Source organism: Schistocerca serialis, chromosome 3, assembly GCF_023864345.2.
Source record: "Schistocerca serialis cubense isolate TAMUIC-IGC-003099 chromosome 3, iqSchSeri2.2, whole genome shotgun sequence".
NCBI lineage: Eukaryota > Metazoa > Arthropoda > Insecta > Orthoptera > Acrididae > Schistocerca > Schistocerca serialis.
In genome coordinates, this window is record NC_064640.1 from 321,404,880 (window position 1) to 321,427,175 (window position 22,296).

At 38.0% G+C, this 22,296-nt stretch overlaps 1 protein-coding gene across 1 annotated transcript in view; it reads right to left on the reverse strand.

Moving 5' to 3' along the window:
* The window catches only part of LOC126470130 (rho GTPase-activating protein 12-like), a 232,867-nt gene that overhangs the window by 29,916 nt on the left and 180,655 nt on the right, over window positions 1-22,296 (reverse strand). Inside the window, exons 8-10 of the mRNA XM_050097745.1 lie at window positions 20,762-20,974; window positions 10,089-10,212; window positions 5,692-5,829 (exon numbers count right to left, since the gene is read on the reverse strand). Of these exons, the coding sequence (XP_049953702.1) occupies window positions 5,692-5,829; window positions 10,089-10,212; window positions 20,762-20,974 (475 nt within the window). The remainder of the gene's footprint in view (window positions 1-5,691; window positions 5,830-10,088; window positions 10,213-20,761; window positions 20,975-22,296) is intronic.

Sequence of the window (22,296 nt, forward strand, 5' to 3'; positions counted from 1 at the left end):
TTTTTCTTACACTGTATATTGATCAAAGCTACCAGTAAAAAATCAAGCAGCACATCTCCCAATAGCTTTGACATCTTCCTTTACTCTGACCTGGTGGGGATACCAAACAATTTAAGAGTACTCAAGAATGGGTCACCCAAGTGTTCTTACAAGTTCTTTCCTAGAAATCTATGCTATTACTGACCTTATGTACTTGTTCCATTTCAGGTAGTTTTTCAGGATTACACCTAGATATTTGAACATTGCAGGATTATTTTTCCTACTTATCTGCATTAGCTTAAATTTTTCTACATTTAGAGTAAACTGTCATTCATCACACCAAATAAATTTGTATCCTATTTCAGTCAACCACAACATTTCCTGCACAATATAGCATAATCAGCAAACAGACACAAATTTCTGCTCGCCCTGTCTGTAAGATTGTTTATGTATACAGAGAACAAGAATGGTCCTGTCACATTTTCTTGGGGTGCACCTGATGTAACCTTTGTCTCTGATTAACATTCACTGTCCATAACAAAAATATGCTGGATTCTATTACTTAAAAAGTCTTCAAACCATTCACATATCTGAGTACCTATTCTGTATGCTCAGACCTTTGTTAAGAGTCTGCAGTGTGGCACTGTATCGAACACTTTCCAGAAACTTAGAATATGGAGTCTTCCTGTAGATCTTCATCCATGGTTTTCAGGATATCATGCAAGAAAAAGGTAAGTGTAGTTTGTATGAGCAGTACTTTATAAATCCTTGTTTGTTTGTGGCCAGAAGCATTGCTCACAAGGTATTTGATTCTATTTGAACTCAAAACACATTCCAGAATTCTGCAGTGAATCTACATTAACAATATTGGTCTGTAATTTTTTCAGTCCATTCTTTTATTCTTCTTGTAAAATAAAATAAAATAAATGATAATCATTGTGCAGTTTTTTTCTTTCCCCCCTCCCCACAAGTTTATACAGGACCTTCACCACTGTCAGGACTTTCAAAGGAACCATCCTGGCATTTGAATGAAGCATTATAGGGAAATCACAGAAAACCTAGATCAGGATGGCCAGATGTAGGGTTGAACTGTCGTCCTCCTGAATGTAAGTCCAGTGTACTAACCACTGCACCACCTTGCCTCATGTCAGCAGAGTACTATGCAACTCTACTAGAAACTGCTCACCCACTACCACTGAGATGTTGATTTACTATGAAACTTTTCACAGTCTAAATACATAGCTGAACACAGTCATGCACTACTATGCCACAATAAATATTTCCTTAGTAATTTCAGCAGACATTTCTTTTGTGGAGAAGCAGTACTGGTACAGGTCAAAAAACTGTTTTGCAGTAGCACGCCATATTAAACAGTTCCCTAGTAATATGAACAGTCTTCTTTCTTTTGTGGAAAATGTAGTACTATTGATATCGATTTCAGCGTAAACTTATTTATTTAGGGACCTAGAACAAGCAGCAGTGCACATAATGAGACAAAGGTTAAAATATTTTATTACCTTTATCACCAAGTCTTTTTTTATATATAAAAAAACCTGACAATTTCCTATGCTAAAATGTTAAGCTTATCGGGTTTGATTTCTTTGTTTTACACACAATGGTACTGGGAGACCCACACAAAGTTCTATGGAAGTGAGTGCAACATATATTAAAACTGAAAATGAGGTTTGTACAAAGTAGCAATGATTATTCTGATTACTTTACTGAATGCTGATCTGAAATTCTCGGACACCATTTCGAAACAGTTGAATGTTACCTAAGGCTACATCCAATTACTTAACTAAAATAAAAGTAATGTTTGAGCATATCATATAGTGAAGTATTGGCTTGTTTCTGGGTGTATCTAATTCAGATGCTGAGGATTTAGATGGCTATGATTCAGAAAGAGATAAAGTGTATGCACCAGATCCATCCAGATCTGGCTGATTAGACACTATAACTATTTTCAGCTCTAAACAAGGAAGACACCACCAACACAGATTTCTAGAGAACAAATTAACAATTAATTGAAATTAAAACACACCAACTACAAAGATGTAAAAGTCCAGAAGAATTTCAACATTTGTGTTTGTTCACAAAATTGCAAAGAAAAACCGTCTTTTAAGTTTAGAATACGATGCTGTCATAATTTCTGGCAAGTTAGTGTATTAATGGACAGTGTGTACACATTCTAGCTGGAATAAAGCAAAACCACTCTTTTTGATGGAACTACATCTTAGTTTTGACATAATTTGCTGAGAAATATTGTGTTGCACCTTAGTAAAATCAAATAAACATGGAGATACTACAATGAAGAAGATGAGATCAGACTGCTTTGCTAATCATAAAGAGGACAAATAAGGTGGTTATAACGATCTTTATTTGAGAGGAGTAGAAATAATGACACAGCAAAAATACGCAAGGACCACTCACATTACCCAAGAGAATGTTGTGATACTGAATATCTTCCTCTGGATCTGACATTACAGGATACGAAACGAGCATACAAAAAAATAAGTTACTGTACCAGCACACTTATTACAGGAGAATATTTTAACACATTAATATGAAATTCAAGGATCTGTGAAAAAGATACATGAATAAAATATGAAATGTGTGCATTGACGGTTCACAGTATCATTATGGAAGCAAATAAACAAAACTTGCACATGGAACATAACAGTAAAGCTGACACCTCAGGAAAGGCCCAAGACTTGTGAAAGACAATAATAAAGAAAACTAAAGAAGATTCCTGCCTAGCATTTAACTTTGACAGAATCTTAAAGTTACAGCTTATATCAATGAACTAGCTCTGTTGTCACAGTTCTAGAGGGTAGAATCAGGCATTTACAAGTTTGCATCTTAATCATCCTCTACAGAAAGTCACAGCCCTGAGTGCCACAACAAATATTTTGAGCTTTTAAACTGCAAAATCACTTTGGTACCATTCACTGAATTATAGCATCATCATCATCATCATCATCATCATCATCATCATAATCATCATCATCAGTTATCTGCTATATTAGCAGGCCCTTTGCCTCTCCATTTTCTGCGATCCATTGCTTCCTTCTTAAGGCTGCTGTATGTTGTACCGTGCATCATGTCATCCAGTATCTGGAATCTCTTCCTTCCTCGCTTCCTTTTCCCTTTTACATAACCTTCTAAAACTGTTTTTATCAGTTCGTCATTCTTTCTTAATATATGCCCAATCCAATTTCTTTTTCTTCTCTTTATTACATCTAGTAACTGTCTTTTCTCTCCCACTCTTCTCAGTACCTCTTCATTTTTTACTCTGTCCATCCCACTTATTCTTTCCATCTTCCGCCATGTCCAGATCTCAAAAGCCTCCAGCCTTTCTCTGTCTTTTTTCCTCATAGTCCATGTTTCAGCGCCACATAGAAGAACACTCCATACAAGACATTTTATGAGTCTCTTTCTGAGTTCTCTGTCCAGACCGCTGCAGAAGATTCTCCTTTTCTTATAAAACGCCTCTTTTGCCATTGCTATCCTTGTTTTAATTTCTGTGGTGCACTTACAGTCGGTGTCTATCCTGCTTCCAAGATACTTAAAATTTTGCACCTGTTCTAGTGTTTCTCCATTCAGCACAATTTTTATTTCCTTATTTCCTCCTATTGCCAATACTTTTGTTTTATTTGTGTTAATTTTCATTCCATATTTTTTTCCGTTAGTTGCAATGGTGTCCACCAAATCCTGTAATTCTTTTTCACCTGTGGCTAGAAGGACCATGTCATCAGCAAATCTCAAGCACACTACTCTTCTTCCTCCAATTTCTACTCCTTTGTCATTGGTCAATCATATTTTCCAAGTACAGGTTGAAAAGAGTAGGTGATAAACAGCATCCTTGTCTTACTCCTTTCCCTAGTCTGATCCAGTTTGTACTTTCTCCTCTCACTTTAACTGAAACTTTTTGATTAAGGTATAATGAGTTTATAAGTCTTCTGGTTTTCCAGTCCACTCTCTTTTTCCCTCATAATAGTCGCCAGCTTGTCCCAAACCACATTGTCAAATGCCTTTTCTAAATCGATGAAGCACATATATAGGTCTCTTCCTTTTTCAATAAACCTTTCTCCCAAGATTCGTAGGAGCCCTATTGCATCTCTGGTGCCCGTATTCCGTCTAAAGCCAAACTGCTCCTCGCCGAGATTCTCCTCTATTACTTTTTCAAGTCTTTTATTAATTATTCTTAACATCACTTTGGCTGCATGTGAAATGAGGCTGATTGTCCTGTGCTCGCTGCATTTCTTGGTTCCTTGTTTTTTCGGTAATGGAATCATTACTGTTGTCAAAAAGTCCTCAGGCCATTCACCACTGTCATATATTTTATTACATAACCTCAATATTTCTCTTATTCCATTGTGGTTCAAGCATTTCAGTATTTCTCCCAGTATTGTATCTGTACCTACTGCTTTGCCATTTTTCATTGCAGCAATGGCAGACTTTACTTCTTCCATTATGATGGTCGGTCCTTTCTCTTCATCACTTACACTGTTGTGTGATTCAAGTTCCAGAGTTTCTGGTTTGCTATTTGTGTCATATAGCTCTTTTATATATTCTTCCCATCTCTGGAGGACATCGTCACGATCTTTGTACACTACCTCTTCGTCTTTATTCAAAATTTCCATAGTAGCACTTCCTGCTCTGTTTTGTTCCCATGTCATAGTCTTTACTATAGCATATCCCCCTCAAACAGTGCATATCTGTTTTCAGTTGAACATCTAACAAATAAAGTCAAATGAATAACACTTAATAACAAGTTTTTTGTCATGCCATATCACCTGAAGCATTTAAAGGGATCCATGTGAATTACATCCTGAAATTTTTAAACCATTTAGTAGGCAATAAATGTTGACTTCTTAGTAGAAAGCTTCTACAGCATTACGTCATCCAAGGATTACTGAGCTGGTTATGAAATTGATGTCAGGTCACAATCTTTGGTGAGGCGCCTAACAACATCAAGTGTAAATGTGGTGAAAACCATCCCATGAAATATTTATGAAAATGTTCAGCATGATCCCCTTCCTCTACAAAACTGTTTCTGGCAATGCAGAACACACTGTTGCCAATTATGAGTCAAAAGTAGTATAATATAATTTTGTGTTTTATTGTAATATCTAATTGTGTAAATGGTGTTTCTGCGAGGAGAATTACAACTACAATAAATGGGTAATTCTTGTATGGGCATACTTTAGGCACTGGTATACCATGACAGCTCCCTGTTCTCTATACATCTGCATTCCATATACATGTACACATGTAAAAAACCAAAGAGGAAAAAAGGGTTAACACTGCACTTGGAACACACAATGCTCCCATTTTTCTTTTTTAAAAAAGATTCCTGTAGAACTTAATATTCTAATACAGCAGACAAATGATCATAAAGAGCTGCACTTGGTATCCTCAATCCACCTATTACAGTAAAATAAGCCTACGATTTAATGCAAGTTATTAGATTGTGAAACAATTCCCTTTTGTGATCAGTCTTCCCCCAACCATGTATAGAAAAATTCATCAGGTCAAAGTTTAGATACTCTTTCATTTCTCTTTTATAAACACCCTAAGTATTGGTTCTACCTATCACAGGGATCTTGACTTCTTTTTACAGGAGTGTGCAATACTGAATTATCATTATCATATCAAGTTTTGAAATTTTACTTTACTGATGAGATTGAAGTAAGTTTCCGTAACTCTTACTTTTTAAAATTCCTCTCTGTTCTAAGGCTTCTTTTAGTGGCCTTCGCAGAAAAAAGTTCTTCAGGCGAGTATGTATGCCAATTTGTTGGTCCTCTGGACTCGACGCTAAATCCTCCAAGCTGCCCTCTTTATTTTTATCTGAAGAAATAAATAATAATTTATTTTCATAAATAATGAGAAACATATAGATATTAATCATTCACCATGCAATGAAAGATAATTGCAAATTTCATTGTATTTTGCATCAGGAGAGTGTGATACAATAACTAATAGTAATTCAAAGTGCATGCTGAAAAGTAATGCCACCAAATTTTTTATTCTGTTCTCAATATTGGTTGAGGTATTGTATGTCATGCACTCTGTTAACTTTCCCACTTCGCTGACACAAGTTGCAACGCTCTACCACTAGAGGGCTCCGAACTGTAGCACGTAATATGGCGGTGTGTAATGTAACTATATCAGTGTATGTGAAACAGCACGCTATAACTGAATTTCACAAATTCAAAGAGTTCATCCACACATGGAGCAGCCTCTCCTTTAGCATGACAATGCCAGACCACATACGAGTGCTGCGACATCTGCAACAATCGAAAGCCTTGGGTCCAAAGTCACTGAGCATCCTCCATACAGTGCCAACTTGGCTCCATCTGATTTTCACCTGTTTCCAAAACTTAGGGAACCCCTTTGGGGACTTCGCTTTGTTTGTGATGAAGTGGTACAAACAGATGTGAGGTTGTGACTCCCTCAACAAAGTGAAACATTATTCCATGACAGTACCATCAAACTTGTCTCTTGTTGGGTAAAATGTCTTTCTCACCAGGGTGGCTATGTTGAGAAATAAATATGTAGATACGAACAATAAATATAAAGAGTGTTAATGAAGTTGGCTTTATTTAAAAACCTATAAGAGTTTCCACATAAAAAAATCTGGAGGCATTACTTCGCAGTACATCTTTTTAAACAGTAAAAGAAGATTTTAGACAAGTTAAGTGTACTCAAAAGGTGAAAAAATTATTGTTCACAGAGCAGAGGATGCTGTAAGAAATGAATGAGTGGTACTGAATTAAAGAGATAGCCAGCTAAATTTCTGATTACTGTTGTACTAATAAACTGAAGTTCTATTCAGCAATCATGACTGTCTTTGGCAAGTGGTGCACAATCTTCTCACAAGCTGTGCACTGAATTTTGAGTAAATATTTTCATTTTTTTAAAGACAGGGCAACAAATTTCACTCGAAGCATGGCCACTATATTCAATATGTCATTTTCAATAAATATGTGGATGTTCCAATGAAAACATTACAGAAGCTTCACAGTTAAGAACTGTTATTTGTGATGATTAAAAACAGATCTGTTAGAAACATCTAGATTGTAAAAAAACTATCTTCAACTTAGCCCACCCGGCTAACCACATGGTCTAACGCACTGCTTCCCAAGCGGGAAAGCGTGCCGGTCCCTGGCAAATCTGACCGGCAGATTAGTGTCGTGGTCCGGTGTGCCAGCCAGCCTGTGGATGGCTTTTAAGGAGGTTTTCCATCTATCTCGGCGAATGTGGGATAGCTCTCCTTACACTATGTCAGCGATTCCTGCACAAACACTGTCTCCACATACGCGTACACCATAATTACTCTACCATGCAAACATTTGGGCTTACACTTGTCTGGTATTAGACGTTCCTGGGGGAGTGGGGGGGAGGGGGCTCCACTGGGGGCCGAACTGCACAATAACGCTGGGTTCGATGTGGGGCAGCTGTGGGGTGAATCGACTGTTGTGGCCTGTTCTGGGGTTGTGTACCACTGAGGGCTATGGCGGCATGAAGCCTCTCCATCGTTTCTAGGTCCCCGGTTTAATACACAACACATACAATCCTCAACTTATGAGAAACACAATCACTGGAACTTTTTAAGAGAAGCTGTTTCATCAAATTCTCTTTTGATTTAAATGATGGAGTTTCAAAAACATAGCAAAAATTACTGTGCTATGATTATGCTACTGACTGGAATGCAGTTATACTATCACCTGCGTATGAAATGTTTGGAGAATTACAGTGAGGTCACAAAACATATCCTCACTGTACAATAAAACTGTTGTGCAGTAACTGTGGACCAAAAGATTGTAATCCACTGCTGCCTCCAACAGCCCTATTGTTCTCCACATTCACCACTTACAGTAAATAGAATATGTGTAAACAGAGTATGCATGTACACAACTTTTAAGTTGGAATACAAAAAGTAGGCCTACTCTATGAAGTGACATATACAACCTTATTGTCAAACAAACACTCATCATACCACAGAAATAAATGTTAGCAAAATATGAGAAAAGAAATAGAAAAGGTTTTCATAAAATGTGGCAAAATAGGGCATGTGTTCAAAATTACAAGAAAATAACTGCATTTTCAAGTTTTGGACCAAAAAGGGAACTAATTTGCCAATGCCCAGATCATTGTTGGCTGCAACAGTTAAGATTTGGAGCTGGAGGGTGGGGGAGGGGGGGGGGGGTAAGGGATTGACAGATTATCTTCAAATTAAAAGCGAAGCCTGTATTAACACCTCTAAGCTGTTACTTAAATCCATTTTCAGGTTCCCCTATAATCTAAGCAATAGAGCCATTATATCTCTTACTTCATTTTACCATTGGTAAATGCTCAACAGTCTGAGTTTAGTTTTCACATTATAATTTTAAATAATACAGCATATCACACATTCTTTTTGCAGTAAAAACAACCAACTTCTTTCGATTAATATCCTACAGACTTGTGTATATGATGCTTGTACTAAAATATCAGTCTACTTGCATCAGTAATAAGCAGCAAATATCATTAAAAACAAAAAATTGCAGACTTTATGTGGTAGTATTTTTCTGATACTCAAAAGTGTTCCATGAAACTAAACAAATTGTGTATTCCATTAAGAATTGAATTAAATATAGCTTTTTGAAGAAAGTATTTGTTCCATTTAAGATCAAACAACAACAACTGAAAATGCCATATGCTTCATTGCTGTGGCCGATTCAGATTTGATTTCAATCTCATCTATCCACATCTTGACACAGTCATATAGAGGTTCATCACAAACAGTGAAATGAGCATGTGTTAGTATATTTTGCAAGTGTTTCCCTTTTTGACTACTTAATATACTATTTACTCAAGAACTGGTGCTTGTACCACCTACAGAACCTTGGGTATTTTTGTAATTTTTCCCCTCACTGAGAAAGGGACTCCAACAGATTTCCACGTTTGAAAATTTCTCATTGAATGTGTATATAAAAAGTTCATTATAAAACAGTTATTGATGATTCTTACCACCACAAACTGCTAAACACTACTGACATTTTGAGTGATTACTGGGATTTTATTATTTGAAGCATTGTCATATGTTAAACTACAGTACGTGCAATTTACAAAGACTAACATTTTGTCGGTGTCTTCAAATTCTATTTCAGACATATGTACCCTTATGGTACCATTTAACTTATTAGTAGCATTTTTGTGAGAAATCAAACTCCTCTTAAATGAGACTGTATTTGGTGTATTGAGTTTACGTGAAAGAGAGATGGGAATGGGGATGCGAAAATTACAAGTAATGTCCATAATCTTTGAGCAAATAAGAATAAATGAAACTTCAGAAAAATAATTATAGAAGGTGAAGTGAAATACTGTTAACGACATTACAGTTCAAGTGAATTTGCATGCACGCATGATGGAGAGGGACACACTTAAAAATTAGAGAAAATAGAAATGGAATACATCACAGCAGCCTAGAAGCCAAAGACACAACTTCACTGGACTAAGATAATGACACAAATGAACAATTACTAAAAGATAATTCTCCTTTCTGTTGCTCTACTGGAGTTTTACTCCCCACAGAAATTTTAGAGCTCAGATAATTCTCCTTTTTCTTTCCACTTTCACTCTTTGCCTTCCAATTAACCACTTTTTTTACCTATTATAGCACCTGAAGTGAGATGAATTACTGAATTATAACAGACAGACAGAATTCGTTTTAAACAAGCACCCCCCCCCCCCACCCCCCAACACACACACACACACACACACACACACACACACACACACACACACACACACATGCACAAACAAACACAGAGAAATAGATAGATAGGGGGAGAGGGAGAGGGAGTGGGGGGGGGGGGAGACATACAACAAAGAAAACTCATACTAATACAAAGGTGAAAGCCTTCCAAATGAACAAAGGATGTGTTTCTGGAAAATGTAGTTTTCTCAGGTTCATGATCCAAAGTTTCAGTAATTTCTATGTCACAGGTTAGTTAAAACACCATTTAAAATGCACTCATGGTTACAGATAGTGATCATGATTTCAAACACATAGTGGAATCAGCATATACACACAGGACAGTACAACATTAATAGAAACATACTTTTCACAGAGCGTGATCTGTCAATCCTTGGAACTTTTCTGTTTTGATTGGGAGAAATGGCTTGATTCAGAAAACTTCCCACATCTTTTGTAGAAGAGGAATTTCTGAGTCCTGACTCCTTTGTCTGAAAACAAAACATTATCAATTTACACATGATGACAGTAACAAATTGCAAATGACAAGGAGTCATCTCTGGTAAGGTCATCTTACAACTTATTCATGACTGGTAATGAATCTAAGATTTTCCGCAGTAGCCAGAAATGTTTAAAAAAGGCTAATGAAATAGCACAAAACTTGGTAAAAACACATCCCTTTATGAATGTCATTTCCAACTGCAGAATCAGTTGATTACCAATCATTTAAAACTGAATGCTGCCATAACTGCAACTGATCAATTACAAACTGGTGTAAATGAACAAACTGGACAAAACTATCTCCCGAATAAGGCTATCCTCTCTCACAGATAATGATTTTATCTCTCAACCACTGGTCTGCATTCTATTTGACAGTGAGCAGTATGCAAGGAAGAGGTCTAGATTCTCTGTACTTTGTGCAAAACATTCCTGATCCTTAACAGCGAGTTTGAATTTCCTCGTAACTGATATTGAATTTGGTTCAGTGCAACTTAATTCTTCTATTGAGAAACTTATTATAGCCTGAATAATAGGAAAACCAGTTACTTACAGAAGTAGCAGCAAGAGATTAGGAGACTACAATACATGCACAAAATACATGCCTCGATGAATTTTTTAACATGTGAAAGATCTCACCAGTGTCTGAGGGCACAAAATGCAACTATTTACAGATCATGATCCACATTAGAATACAATGTTGACACTTGGTTAACCCTTTCATATTTGGTTCCTTCTGGTTAATCGGCAGCACTCTTCCTGGGACTATCATGAGCACTTGTGACAAGCTGGATTATGACCTTTCAGACTTGGATCACAATGTTAAGACTTGCACATATAGCTCAGGGGTACATTCCACATGAGGAATTTACTATTGTAGGTGACTGTGTTTGGAATGCACCAAAGGCTTTTTTAGATTTCCTCATAACTGATATTGAATTTGGTTCAGTGTAACTTAATTCTCTTACTGAGAAACTTATTACAGACCAGAATTAATTTAACAGCAGAGGGTCTGATCCTGATGACAGCTGATGCAGCACTCTGTTGCCCACTGCTCCTTACTGTTGTGTATGAAATAGTACACAATAGTTTCCTGTATTTGTGTCTTTGCTAATTCAAAGTTTGGAGTGACTCACTTTCAGCATTTGTATGTTCTATCCTTTCCTTTTTCCAAATGCTACATTTCTTTTGATAAAATATAGTTGTTGAGAGAGCAAACCAAGATTCAACTTTAACATAAAGTGATTTGTTGCTGACAGGCATACCCAATTACTACTAACACAACAAAATTATGTTTTTCTTCACAACAGAGAAGTAGTTTACATATCCAGAAACTCTCATTTCTTACACCACACAGAGTAACTCTTCATAGCTGGAAATCATAACCAAATGTGTATCAAAATTCTAATAAATGTACTTATATTGTTAAACAACAGAAGTCTGATAATCTGGCTCAATCAGGACCAGCCCAGTGCCGAAGTCTCTAAAATGCCAGACTATCTTACTACTGATATAGGCTTAGCCATACAGCAAAAACAGCTGTAACACGATGTTTTGCAATAAAATGTCGATTAGCAGAATCATTAAGTTAATTGACTTAAGTTCAAAATTAGGGCAGCACCAAATTTTTATTGAACACATTTTGTTTACTCAATTGTACTGTACAATACTGTAGTTTGACTTTTTTTTAAAATCTCTAATACATTTTTCTTTTTGAGATCATTATTGCTTGGCATAAAGGCTATTTCTAATGATGTGTATATCAACAAGTAAAAGAGGCACTACAATTAGCATTACACTCAGCAAAAATGATGAATTTATTTAAGGACTCTGTGGCTTCTGCGCAGCCGATTCCCTCCTTTTCTTCTGTTTCCTAATCTGAGTCTCGCTCTCCAAGATAGTGTATAGGTTGGGGGTTTACTACACTTTGGATAGTGTCCTAATCATCAGTTGGTTCCTGCTTGACAGGTTCACTGTTATATATTTGAATATACTCCGCAAGTTACTCTTAAGACACGTTTTCCATAGGATTGTGGTTGGTTACACTGCTTACAACTTCCAAAACTTCAGACACTGTTTCAGGATGTTGTTGTTCCTTCTCAACTGTCTGTGATGTTGAATCAAATGTAGGATCCACAGTTGGCCGAACTTTTCTCCTGCACTGCTGTGAAGTGATGTTTTGTACTTTAACCCAAGATAGTGTGATAGCTTAGACAGCATTTTGTACACTACACTTTTTTTGAAAGTCAGTTACATCACACTCAATATTTAACAGGAAGTGAATGAAAGAGCCTCCTATAAAAAAACACACACACACTCAGAGTCGATCCAGTGGTTAAATTAGTGACATAACATTAGGTGTGACAAGTGCAGCAAATACGATTCCAGAAAATAAGCCAGCTACTGGTGGATGCATTTTACAGCCAAAAGAAGGGTAGCTCTGCTGTCTTCCAGTAGACCAAGGTTTTTGAAGCTTGCTTTGACTTGTCACACAAAATGATGAAAGAAAAGTTTTGAAAAGAATGGTGGTCATCGGCACATTTGATTGAACATCATAATGAACAGACAGCCAAGTTCATAAAGTTCTTAAATGCCTGACATTTCCCAGATTTACCAATTTTTTTAACCCTTCAGCTGCCTTTTCACCTCCCCAGCTATAGTACACATTGGTAAACACTGCATAGTAGCACTGTTTCATTTAAATTTTAAATCTGATAAGCTGTTAAGGTCATTATCTGCAATTATTTCTTCAAACTTATCTTCATATTTTTCTGCTGAGCCCTGTTTTCCTGAAAGTGTTTCTCCAGTTCCATCAACTCATCAAATTCCATGCCAAAACTTAGTTTCTGGCCCAACCATCAGAAAAACTGCATGCACGCACCATCAGAAAAACTGCATGCACCTTCTGCAACACCTAAATCTGGTTGAAATTTCTTTGCCTTTTCAATAACCACTGGCCGCTTTACTGGCTTTCCTTCAGAGCATACTGCACTGAGCCATTTGTACAACATGCTATCTGTTCAGGTTTTGGGTTTTTTAATGTTTGTCTGGAAGACGATTTTTTAGTTGGTAACAACTGAGACGCAAATTTCATTAGTTCATCTTTTTGTTTTTATGTCATAAAAGGTTGACAAGCCAATATTAAATTCATTTATTGAAATATTTCCACTCTCACCTTTCTGCAGGCATTTGATGATTTTCAGTTTCCAGTTGGCTATCAGAGTTACATGTTTACGTTTCTCTCCTGATTCAGAACTTGAAGAAGGTTTCAGTTTTGAGAACACTGTCACTGCTTAATGTCAATAAAACTTCCAGACGTCATTTTGACATTTACATTCACTACTGTAATACGGATCCTAGATCACAATAAAAAACAGTGGAAACTGCTCACAATCAAAACAATGAACTGAACCTGTGTTTGGTGACAGCTGAGACCAGCTGAGTAAAGTCTGAATGCTCCTGACTGATCTTGAACAATGCCAATTGCATCTAACAATAGCAGACTCGTAGCAGACACTTCCGAGTGGTTCTGAACCTGGAATGGTACCAGCTACTGGGCTGCCTAGACTGTTGGATGGCAGGCTAATGGAAGTCTACTGTTGTAGCATTGATTTATATAATGATAAGCAGTTAATCCAATCATGATATGAAATGTGTAGAAGTATATGTTATTTGACAAACATTTACATCTATGGTAACCCACTGAGCTATCACACAGACATCGGGCACCAGCCGATGTCTCCGATATCAGTCATCATCACATGACTGGTACATACGACACAAGCTTGGCCGCCAGGGGGAGACATTGCGGCAGAGTAACCGTGTGTGAGGTATGCACAGGTGCCTCCCAGCACCACCTGCGGCAAGCCATCTACATATGCAACTGCTGCATGACAACTACCCTCAGTCTGCTCTCACTCATCGTGCTATGTAGTATGCTAGCTCGAACCGTACTATGCCATAGATTGAATCTGTTGCGAACTATCGTCATGCGAGATAATTAAACACACTTGTTCTGGAAGTGTCATCTCGAGGGTTTTCTTTTCTTTTCTTTTTGAGTTACAGTATAATTGGAGACGATCACAGACATTTTTCGTGTTTGTTATGTAACTATTGACTGTGTGCAACAAGCTCCTTCACCAGAAGTGTCGATGGAAGTCACTACAGCAATTTCTGCGACAGCAGTTAGAGGGACAGTAATATCTGGAGGCCTTGTTGTCCTCATTGCTGTCCCAGCCATTGGGTGCAAATTCACCATCATTCCCACCTTACAATGAGAAGGCGGTAGAGCAGCAAGCATATGAGAAGTGCCTCCGGCAGCACTTCGCCGCATTCCAGGTAACTGCTCTAGCTGTGGTAAGATCGCTTTTACTGTAATGGATCTCACCCAGTACATACCAGCTTTTGTGTAAATGGAATCGGCACACGTGATGCTTGGCGAAATGTGTGCTCTACTAACCACCTACTTTCACTGACACTGCCATGTCATTGCATTCCATGTGGAATTTTATCAGTTGTCACAAACAGCATAATCAGTCACTGCGTGTGCAGGGACTCAGTAAAAAATGCTGTTTGTGACTCCAGTAACTAAGGAAGTGTATGCAGAGGTGACGATTAGGGATGCAATTATTTGGGTGGCTCTTGATAAGTAGTAGGGCTGTTGATAAAATATCGATTTTTTTTTTCAGCAATATATCGATATCGAAATGCCAATATTGAGCTTTTTTTTTTTTTTTGACAATTTTCAGTAAACATTTGAAATTGTTCTTTTGAAAATGTAGTAAAACATAATTTTACTTTAATTGTGTGAAGGAATCCTACTACTTTTTGAGCTTGCATCATGTCCAGTCTTTCTCTTTGACCATGTGAAGCAAGTTAGGTCTGATAGAATAGGGGGGGGGGATGGAATAACATGATTTCAGATGTTAAGACATACCACATCAGCTGCATTAAAAAACAACAATTTTTAACACAGCTAGTGTGCTATTTCTTCACATCGGCATTCTTCAAAAACAGTTGCTGAAAATTATGAACAAAGTTCTAAATGACAAGACTAGTCTCTGTAGTGGGCTGAGAAATGTGAGGGTTGGGTTGTTTGGAGGAAGAGACCAAACTGCGATGTCATCGGTCTCATCGGATTAAGGAAGGACGGGGAAGGAAGTCGGCCATGCCCTTTCAAAGGAACCATCCTGGCATTTGCCTGGAACGATTTAGGGAAATCACGAGAAATGTGAGGGGAAATGCTGACTTAAATGGCACATGTTGTTACCGGCAGAAACTGGAACGTTTAACTTCACCATGCAATTTTGGCACTACAACTGCTAGTTCACTGGCATTTACAGAAATGAAAAAACTGAAGTAGACATGAAGTGTTCTGGACAAATCCAATATGTGACAAAACCAAACAATGGACCCATCAGACACCTTTTATTGTGCCACTTAAAAGCAGTTAGTGGTTATCACCAAGCACGAATGTGCTTCATTTTCCTATCATTTCTTGCTCTATGGGAGTTAGCCAGGCGGCTAGCTTGTTGATGTACAGAATATCTAATAATAAATCAATACTTACACATACAGCTCTAAAACCGGCAGTATATTTACAATGTGCAGCCGAGACTTTTATAGGTCGGCACATCGATATTTTTTCCGTTTCTTTCTGATATATTGAGGGCTTTTCTAAATTTCAGTAAATCAGATTTCTGATATTTTTAAAAATATCAACAGTTCTAATAAGGAGGTGTGTCAGAAAGTCCTACAACTTGAGGACCCTACTTTGGAGAATGTTTTAAAAATTGCCCAATTCTTAGAAGTTTCCCAGGTCGTAGGCCATTGATTAGAATTCTGGAGCGAGGTGGTTGCCATTGCATCAGACCCAATAGAGGGAAACTTTGCCGACACAGCAAATGTGGCAACAATACAGCGCTTACACCGCCATGTTCCAGCTCCATCTTGTAAACAATTAAAGAAGTCTCGGCCTCCCCGTCTAGCACTCATTTCCTTTGTGACTGGACAGGTTTCGAAAACATGACATAGAAGACTACCTGACAGGTGGGTACAGTGCAAGGCATGCTGGAAGGAAGAGCAGGGCATACTGTGTCTGTCTGCTGCACTCCGGACGAAAACGCTAGTCTCGACAGGACCTAATTGATAATCACTGGAGTCTCGAACCACAGTGGTGTCACCTATGAAACTCTTCACCATGCTCACTTTATACAATAAACAAGTTCAGCTAAAGAATGACACCGGTACCTCTGTATCCCAGTTAAACTCTCAAATATATATCGAGCTGGAAGTGGCACCCCTTCAATCCACAGCTCACTGCTTGGTGACATGTAAGAAATAATACATTTCACTCAAAAGACAACTCACAATCATGGTGACATACAAAATTGTTGTACACCACTTCATCTTCTTTTCTCATCACAGAGATCTGTGTGGCAGCAGCCATGGCCAAAGACACCATCTTACCACAGATATTGCCTATGGCAATACATACGACAGCGCTGGCCACAGCACATTACCGGCAGAGTCTCCAACCTCTTGCAACATAACTTCCACCTCTGCCATCAGTTATCCTACTAACCATGAATCTACGGCCTCCCAAGGTGGTCCTGCCAGAAACTCTGTGTCCAATAATCTAACGGCTTTTGCACCAAGGTCACAGAGGCAACTTACAAACTAAACTGCTCACCTGGGCATAGACTGGCTTGGGGAACGTCTTCTCAACAACAGTCATCAGTGCGAATAACAATAAGTGGCTCCCCACCAAACATTCTCAACCTGGCTGATGCCCTCACATCCGTGGGAATGGGTTCATGTCAACTTCATGGGCCCCTTACTGACTACAACACAGCTTATTGTCCTCGATGTGTACTCCGACTTTCTGTACATCACCAACTGTTGGTCCACGAGTGTAGAGGCTGTGATCAAGCTCTCAGCAGAATTTTCAGTACTCAAGGACCTCCTCTTGCACTGGCATTGGACAATGGACAACAATTTCGTTTTCAGCAAGTTATGCTGCAGAAATGGCATTCATTACTTGCTCTCTCTGCCTTTCCATCCCCAAGCAAATGGCAAGGCCAAAAGACTCATGTGAACTTTTAAAACATAGATGAAGAAATATATGGCTGACACTCCTGTGAGTGAGGCACCAACTTTTTTTTTCTTCCCCCCCCCCCCCCCCCCCCCCACACTATCTGGTGCGGTTGCACCTATGGTACGGCTATCTGTATCACTGAGACATACAAGTCAACCAACTCTCACAAGGTCTGTAGTTCGTTGGGGGATAGAGTTTTACATTTAAAATATTTCTCTTCTACATTTCTGTTCCATCTACATGAATACTGTTATCCACACACACACACACACACACACACACACACACACACACACACACACACACACACAAAATGTAACATGAAGTAACAACCAAAACAAAGAGAAGGCAAAAGTCAATCTTTCTGTGACTCCCTAGACAGACGTAATTAACAAAATGCACTTAATGGTTCAAAATAGCTAAGCAAATCAGTAAGACACATTACCAATTATTCACCTGAAAACTAGGTCATATTCTGGACTCATATAGAAAGTAACTGCAATGCTACACCAGCACTGTAAGAGTAAACTAAAGCCAAGCCTTAATCTCTGACCAGACTTAATAGCAGCTTCAACAGGTGACATTAGGGTGGGTACATACTTCTCAAAAATGTGTCATGATTGTCAGTTAGTCTTTGTTGTACTTTGTGGCAGACTGTAGCTGTAATGGGGGTTGGAGGGGGGTAAGAACAATTACAGAAATGATGAAAAATTATATCATCACCTTTTTTTTCCCAAACACAATGCATAACAAAAATTGCCTGACTAGAAAAGGTATAGAATAATGCTGGTCACAGACTAGATTTTGTTTTCTAAGAGGATGAAACTGTTAGAAGAGTCTGAAATGTTTTGAAGATCATGATAAAATTTACAGTAACAGAAGTTTTGTTAGTTTTGAGGTGGAAAGAAGAAAAAATGAATAATAAACAATGAAATATGTGTGTTTTCTTTATCAAGATAGAAAATTATTGACTCTATCCTATTATAGTAAAGACAAATATTTTAGTGACATTTAACTTGTAGTAAATCACAAATAATAGCCATTTCCAAACAAAGAAAAGAATCCTGAAGCTTAGTTTAAACACCACAGTGCTTTACTAGGCTTTTTCCAGTTGGAGATGCAATGACCTTTCCTTTTTCTGATCTCAGAACTAACTCACCCAGCCAGTTGTAAGGGGACCTGCAGTTTACCGTAGGCTTATCATGATGCAGCTTGCTGTTTGTCACAGTAAAAAAAATCATTGATAGAGCTGAAATAAGCCAGCTCTGTTCTGGTCAAATAAGTGCCTATTTATTTTGCTCCAGCCAGCCTCTGACTTGCTTGTCAGCACCTATGAAAGTACTGGTAGTAACTGGAGAGAGCACACTAGTCAGAAACTCTGACTTACTGGTAACAAGATCTGCTTACCAACTTTAGTATAGAATTGACTATGAAAATGCATCAACAGAACTTTAGAAAGACCAAAATACATTGGAAATCCTATTCATTTCGATCTCAGCATCTTCCTAACAATATGCTTCAACTGCCAATTTAGGCTTACCTTCAATTTCCCAACTTACATAAATTGTGTACTCTTTAATAACAAGATACAACAGATGTGGGTGTTTAACAGTCATATACACTGACAGAAAAAAAATCACAACACCGAGGAGTTGTGGGACATAAACGGAAGTTGGTAGGTGTGTTTCTACATCTGAAACATGGTGCCTATTCAAATTTCACACCACTCACCTAGTAGTGGCACTAGTATCGCCACTATTGGTATGCAAATCAAGTTTGTTTCCAATTCATACTGTAATGGTCATAAGCTTTAGTTGCCTCTGAGATTGAATGTGGTGACTTGATTGTGATAGTGATGCCTTTAAGGTGACAAAGATGCCATTATCAACACCCACCGAGTTTGAACGAGGTCTTGTAATAGGGCAATGAGAAGTTGGATCTTCCTTCTGCGATACTGCATAAAGACTGGGTAGGAATGTCGCCACTGTAGATGACTGCTGGCAGCAGTGGTCATGGTGATTTACGACTGCAAGAAGACTGGGATCTGAATGGCCACGTGGCACTACTGAGAGAGAAGACCACTATGTTCAGCAGATGGCTCTGGTGTATCATACTGCAGCTGCGGCAACAATTTTCGCAACAGTTGGTACCACAGTGACACAACCAACTGTTACAAACTGGTAGCTTCAAGGGCAGTTCCGAGCCAGGCACCCTGTAGAATGCATTCTACTGACTCCAAATCACCACCATTAGTGATTTCAGTGGTGTCAAGCGAGAGCTCATTGGTGGGCATGGTGGAGCTCTGTTGTGCTTTCTGATGCAAGCTGTTTCTGTCTCCATGCCAATGATGGATGTGTGTTGGTTAGGACAAGGCCAGTTGAGGGCCTGCAACTAACCTGTCTGTGTACTAGATACACTTGATCTACATCTGGAGTTACAGTCTGGGGTGAAATTTTGTATGACAGCAAGGGCACTCTTGTTATCATCTCATTCACCCTGATGGCAAATTTGTATGTCAGTATGGTGATTTAACCTGCTGTGCTGCCATTCAAGAACAACATTCCAGGGGTTTTTTCCATTAGTATAATGCTCACCCACACATCGCTGTTGTAACCAAACATGCTCCACAAACTGTCGACATGTTGCCTTGACCTGTTCAATCACCAATCTGTCTCCAGTAGAGCACATATGGAATATCATTGGACGACAACTCCAGTGTCAACCACAACCAGCATTAATTGTCCACATATTGGCTGATGAAGTGCAACAGGCATGGAACCCACAAACTGACATCCAGTACCTGTACAACAAAATGCATGCATCTTTGCATGCTTCAACATTCTGATGGTTACACCAGTTATTAATGTACCAGCATTTCACATTTGCAATGACTTTCTTGCACTTACATTAACCTGTGATCTTCCAATGTGTTTCACTTACATATGTTACCTAGACAAATGTACTCCTGAAATTTCATTACTCTATATTAATTATTTTTTGTGTTGTGATTTTTTCCATCAGTGTATTCGGCAGAAGAGCATTACCTTAGTTTTCAATCATTCAAATGAAGGCTGCCAATTTCTTTTTTTAGTCAACCCATCCCCAGCCTACAACTTAACACGTATTCAATTGCTACAGTATATTCAAACGTAACTCTTAAGGTTGTATTACAAATCTAACTTCACTTGCTACCTGAAGCGCAGTTGCTTTTAATACTTTGTATCACGTGTGAGATTGGAATCATCAAACCAAGAAGCATCATTACTGAGATTAGACTAAGTGCCAGGTGATTTTCCTAATTCATATCGTCCTGCACCATTAATGAACTGTATGTTACCAAATATGATGATTTCATTTAAGTACTTAATAGATATTATGCACAAAAGCATGAAGCATAATTAATGTCGCACATGCACATACAATTCTGTGAGAGCAGTAACACTTACTATACTTCTAATAGCATTTCTAACAGCATGGTACCAGTCTGTATACAGTGATTTGTCATCACATTGCAGCAAAACTTTCAGTCCTTGCACAGTGGTAATAGCAAACACATATTTACGACTTGACAATTTTTCAGCTTCTTCCACAAGAGCCCCTTTTAAATCTATGCACAAGTCAGGCGAACTGGAAGCATTTCCTGGAGAAACAGCAAGCTTCTGTGGAGGAGAAAAAAGGTCATTTACATTACAGCCTTATGACTAGTAAAAACAAATATAATAAATGTTATGAAGAGATCTACCGCTCTCAAATAATTTCTTTTTCTCAGATTAATGCATGTTAATATTTGATTAATGTGTGTTAATATTCATATACAGATGTTTCTTTCACAGAAGTTATAAATAAATGAGAAGGTGTGCTGATTGGTGATATCTACTGCATTGTAAATATAACACTATGTGACTACAAACACACAGTCCACTGACAGCCTTATGAACCGTGAAAATCAAATGTGTTCTGCAAAAGGGCTACATGGATTTTACAATTTAAAGCTTTAGGCAACACCTGGAAAGTGATAATGAAGTAGATCATCAAAGGACGACCAGCACATGTGTTCTGCTTCTTGTTTATGATTACGATACAAAGTATATACTCCTCTCTTAGGTGACCTACAAATATCTTCCACGAATCTTAATTTTTACGATCATAATGTAGCTGCCTTTCAATATAACAGAAATGTTTAGTAAAACTAATGCCACAACTGGTTTTCCAGAAAACATTTCTGTAATATTAACTGTTAGCACTTCCACATGTCAGCAAATTTCCAAATTATTAAACATTTTGGGCATATGAGAACACACAAACTGCATACAAAGCAGAGCTCATTACATATATGTTATGTTACCTTATAGTAGGTCTACAATAAATAATGATCATCCATTTCCAGCCTCTTATTGCCCACATTCTGTGTATGCAGCCTTTGTTGAATAATTTTTTTAAATTCCTTCTAAAACCCTCAGTGAAATTAATTTTAGAGAACATTTCTTTCTTGCAGAACAGCAACTATGTTATTTTGACAGAAATATGAATTAGGCAAACAAGAAAAACATCCTACACCATAAGGGTTGAGTGTAAGTAATGAATTGTTTCTCAGTTCCATCATTGCAAATTACAGGGTGACAATTATTGAACTATATGAAATAAAAATCATAACTTCGGAATGGTTTGCATTAGCAAGTTTCCAACTGCATAGTTGGTCACAGGGCATGATGGGAAATAGTATGTGCATGCACATGCGCCTTGTTGTTGTTGGCCACTTTCATTTGGATGGGTTCATCAATAAGCAAAATTGGCACATTTGGGGGACAGAATCCGAATCCTGTGATCGAGAAGTCTCTTCATTCTCAACATGTGACTGTGTGGTGTGCAACGTCCAGTTACGGAACCATCAGTGCAATATTCCTTGATGGAACAGTGACTACTTAATGGTATGTGAAGATTTTGGAATATGATTTCATCCCTATTATCCAAAGTGACCCTG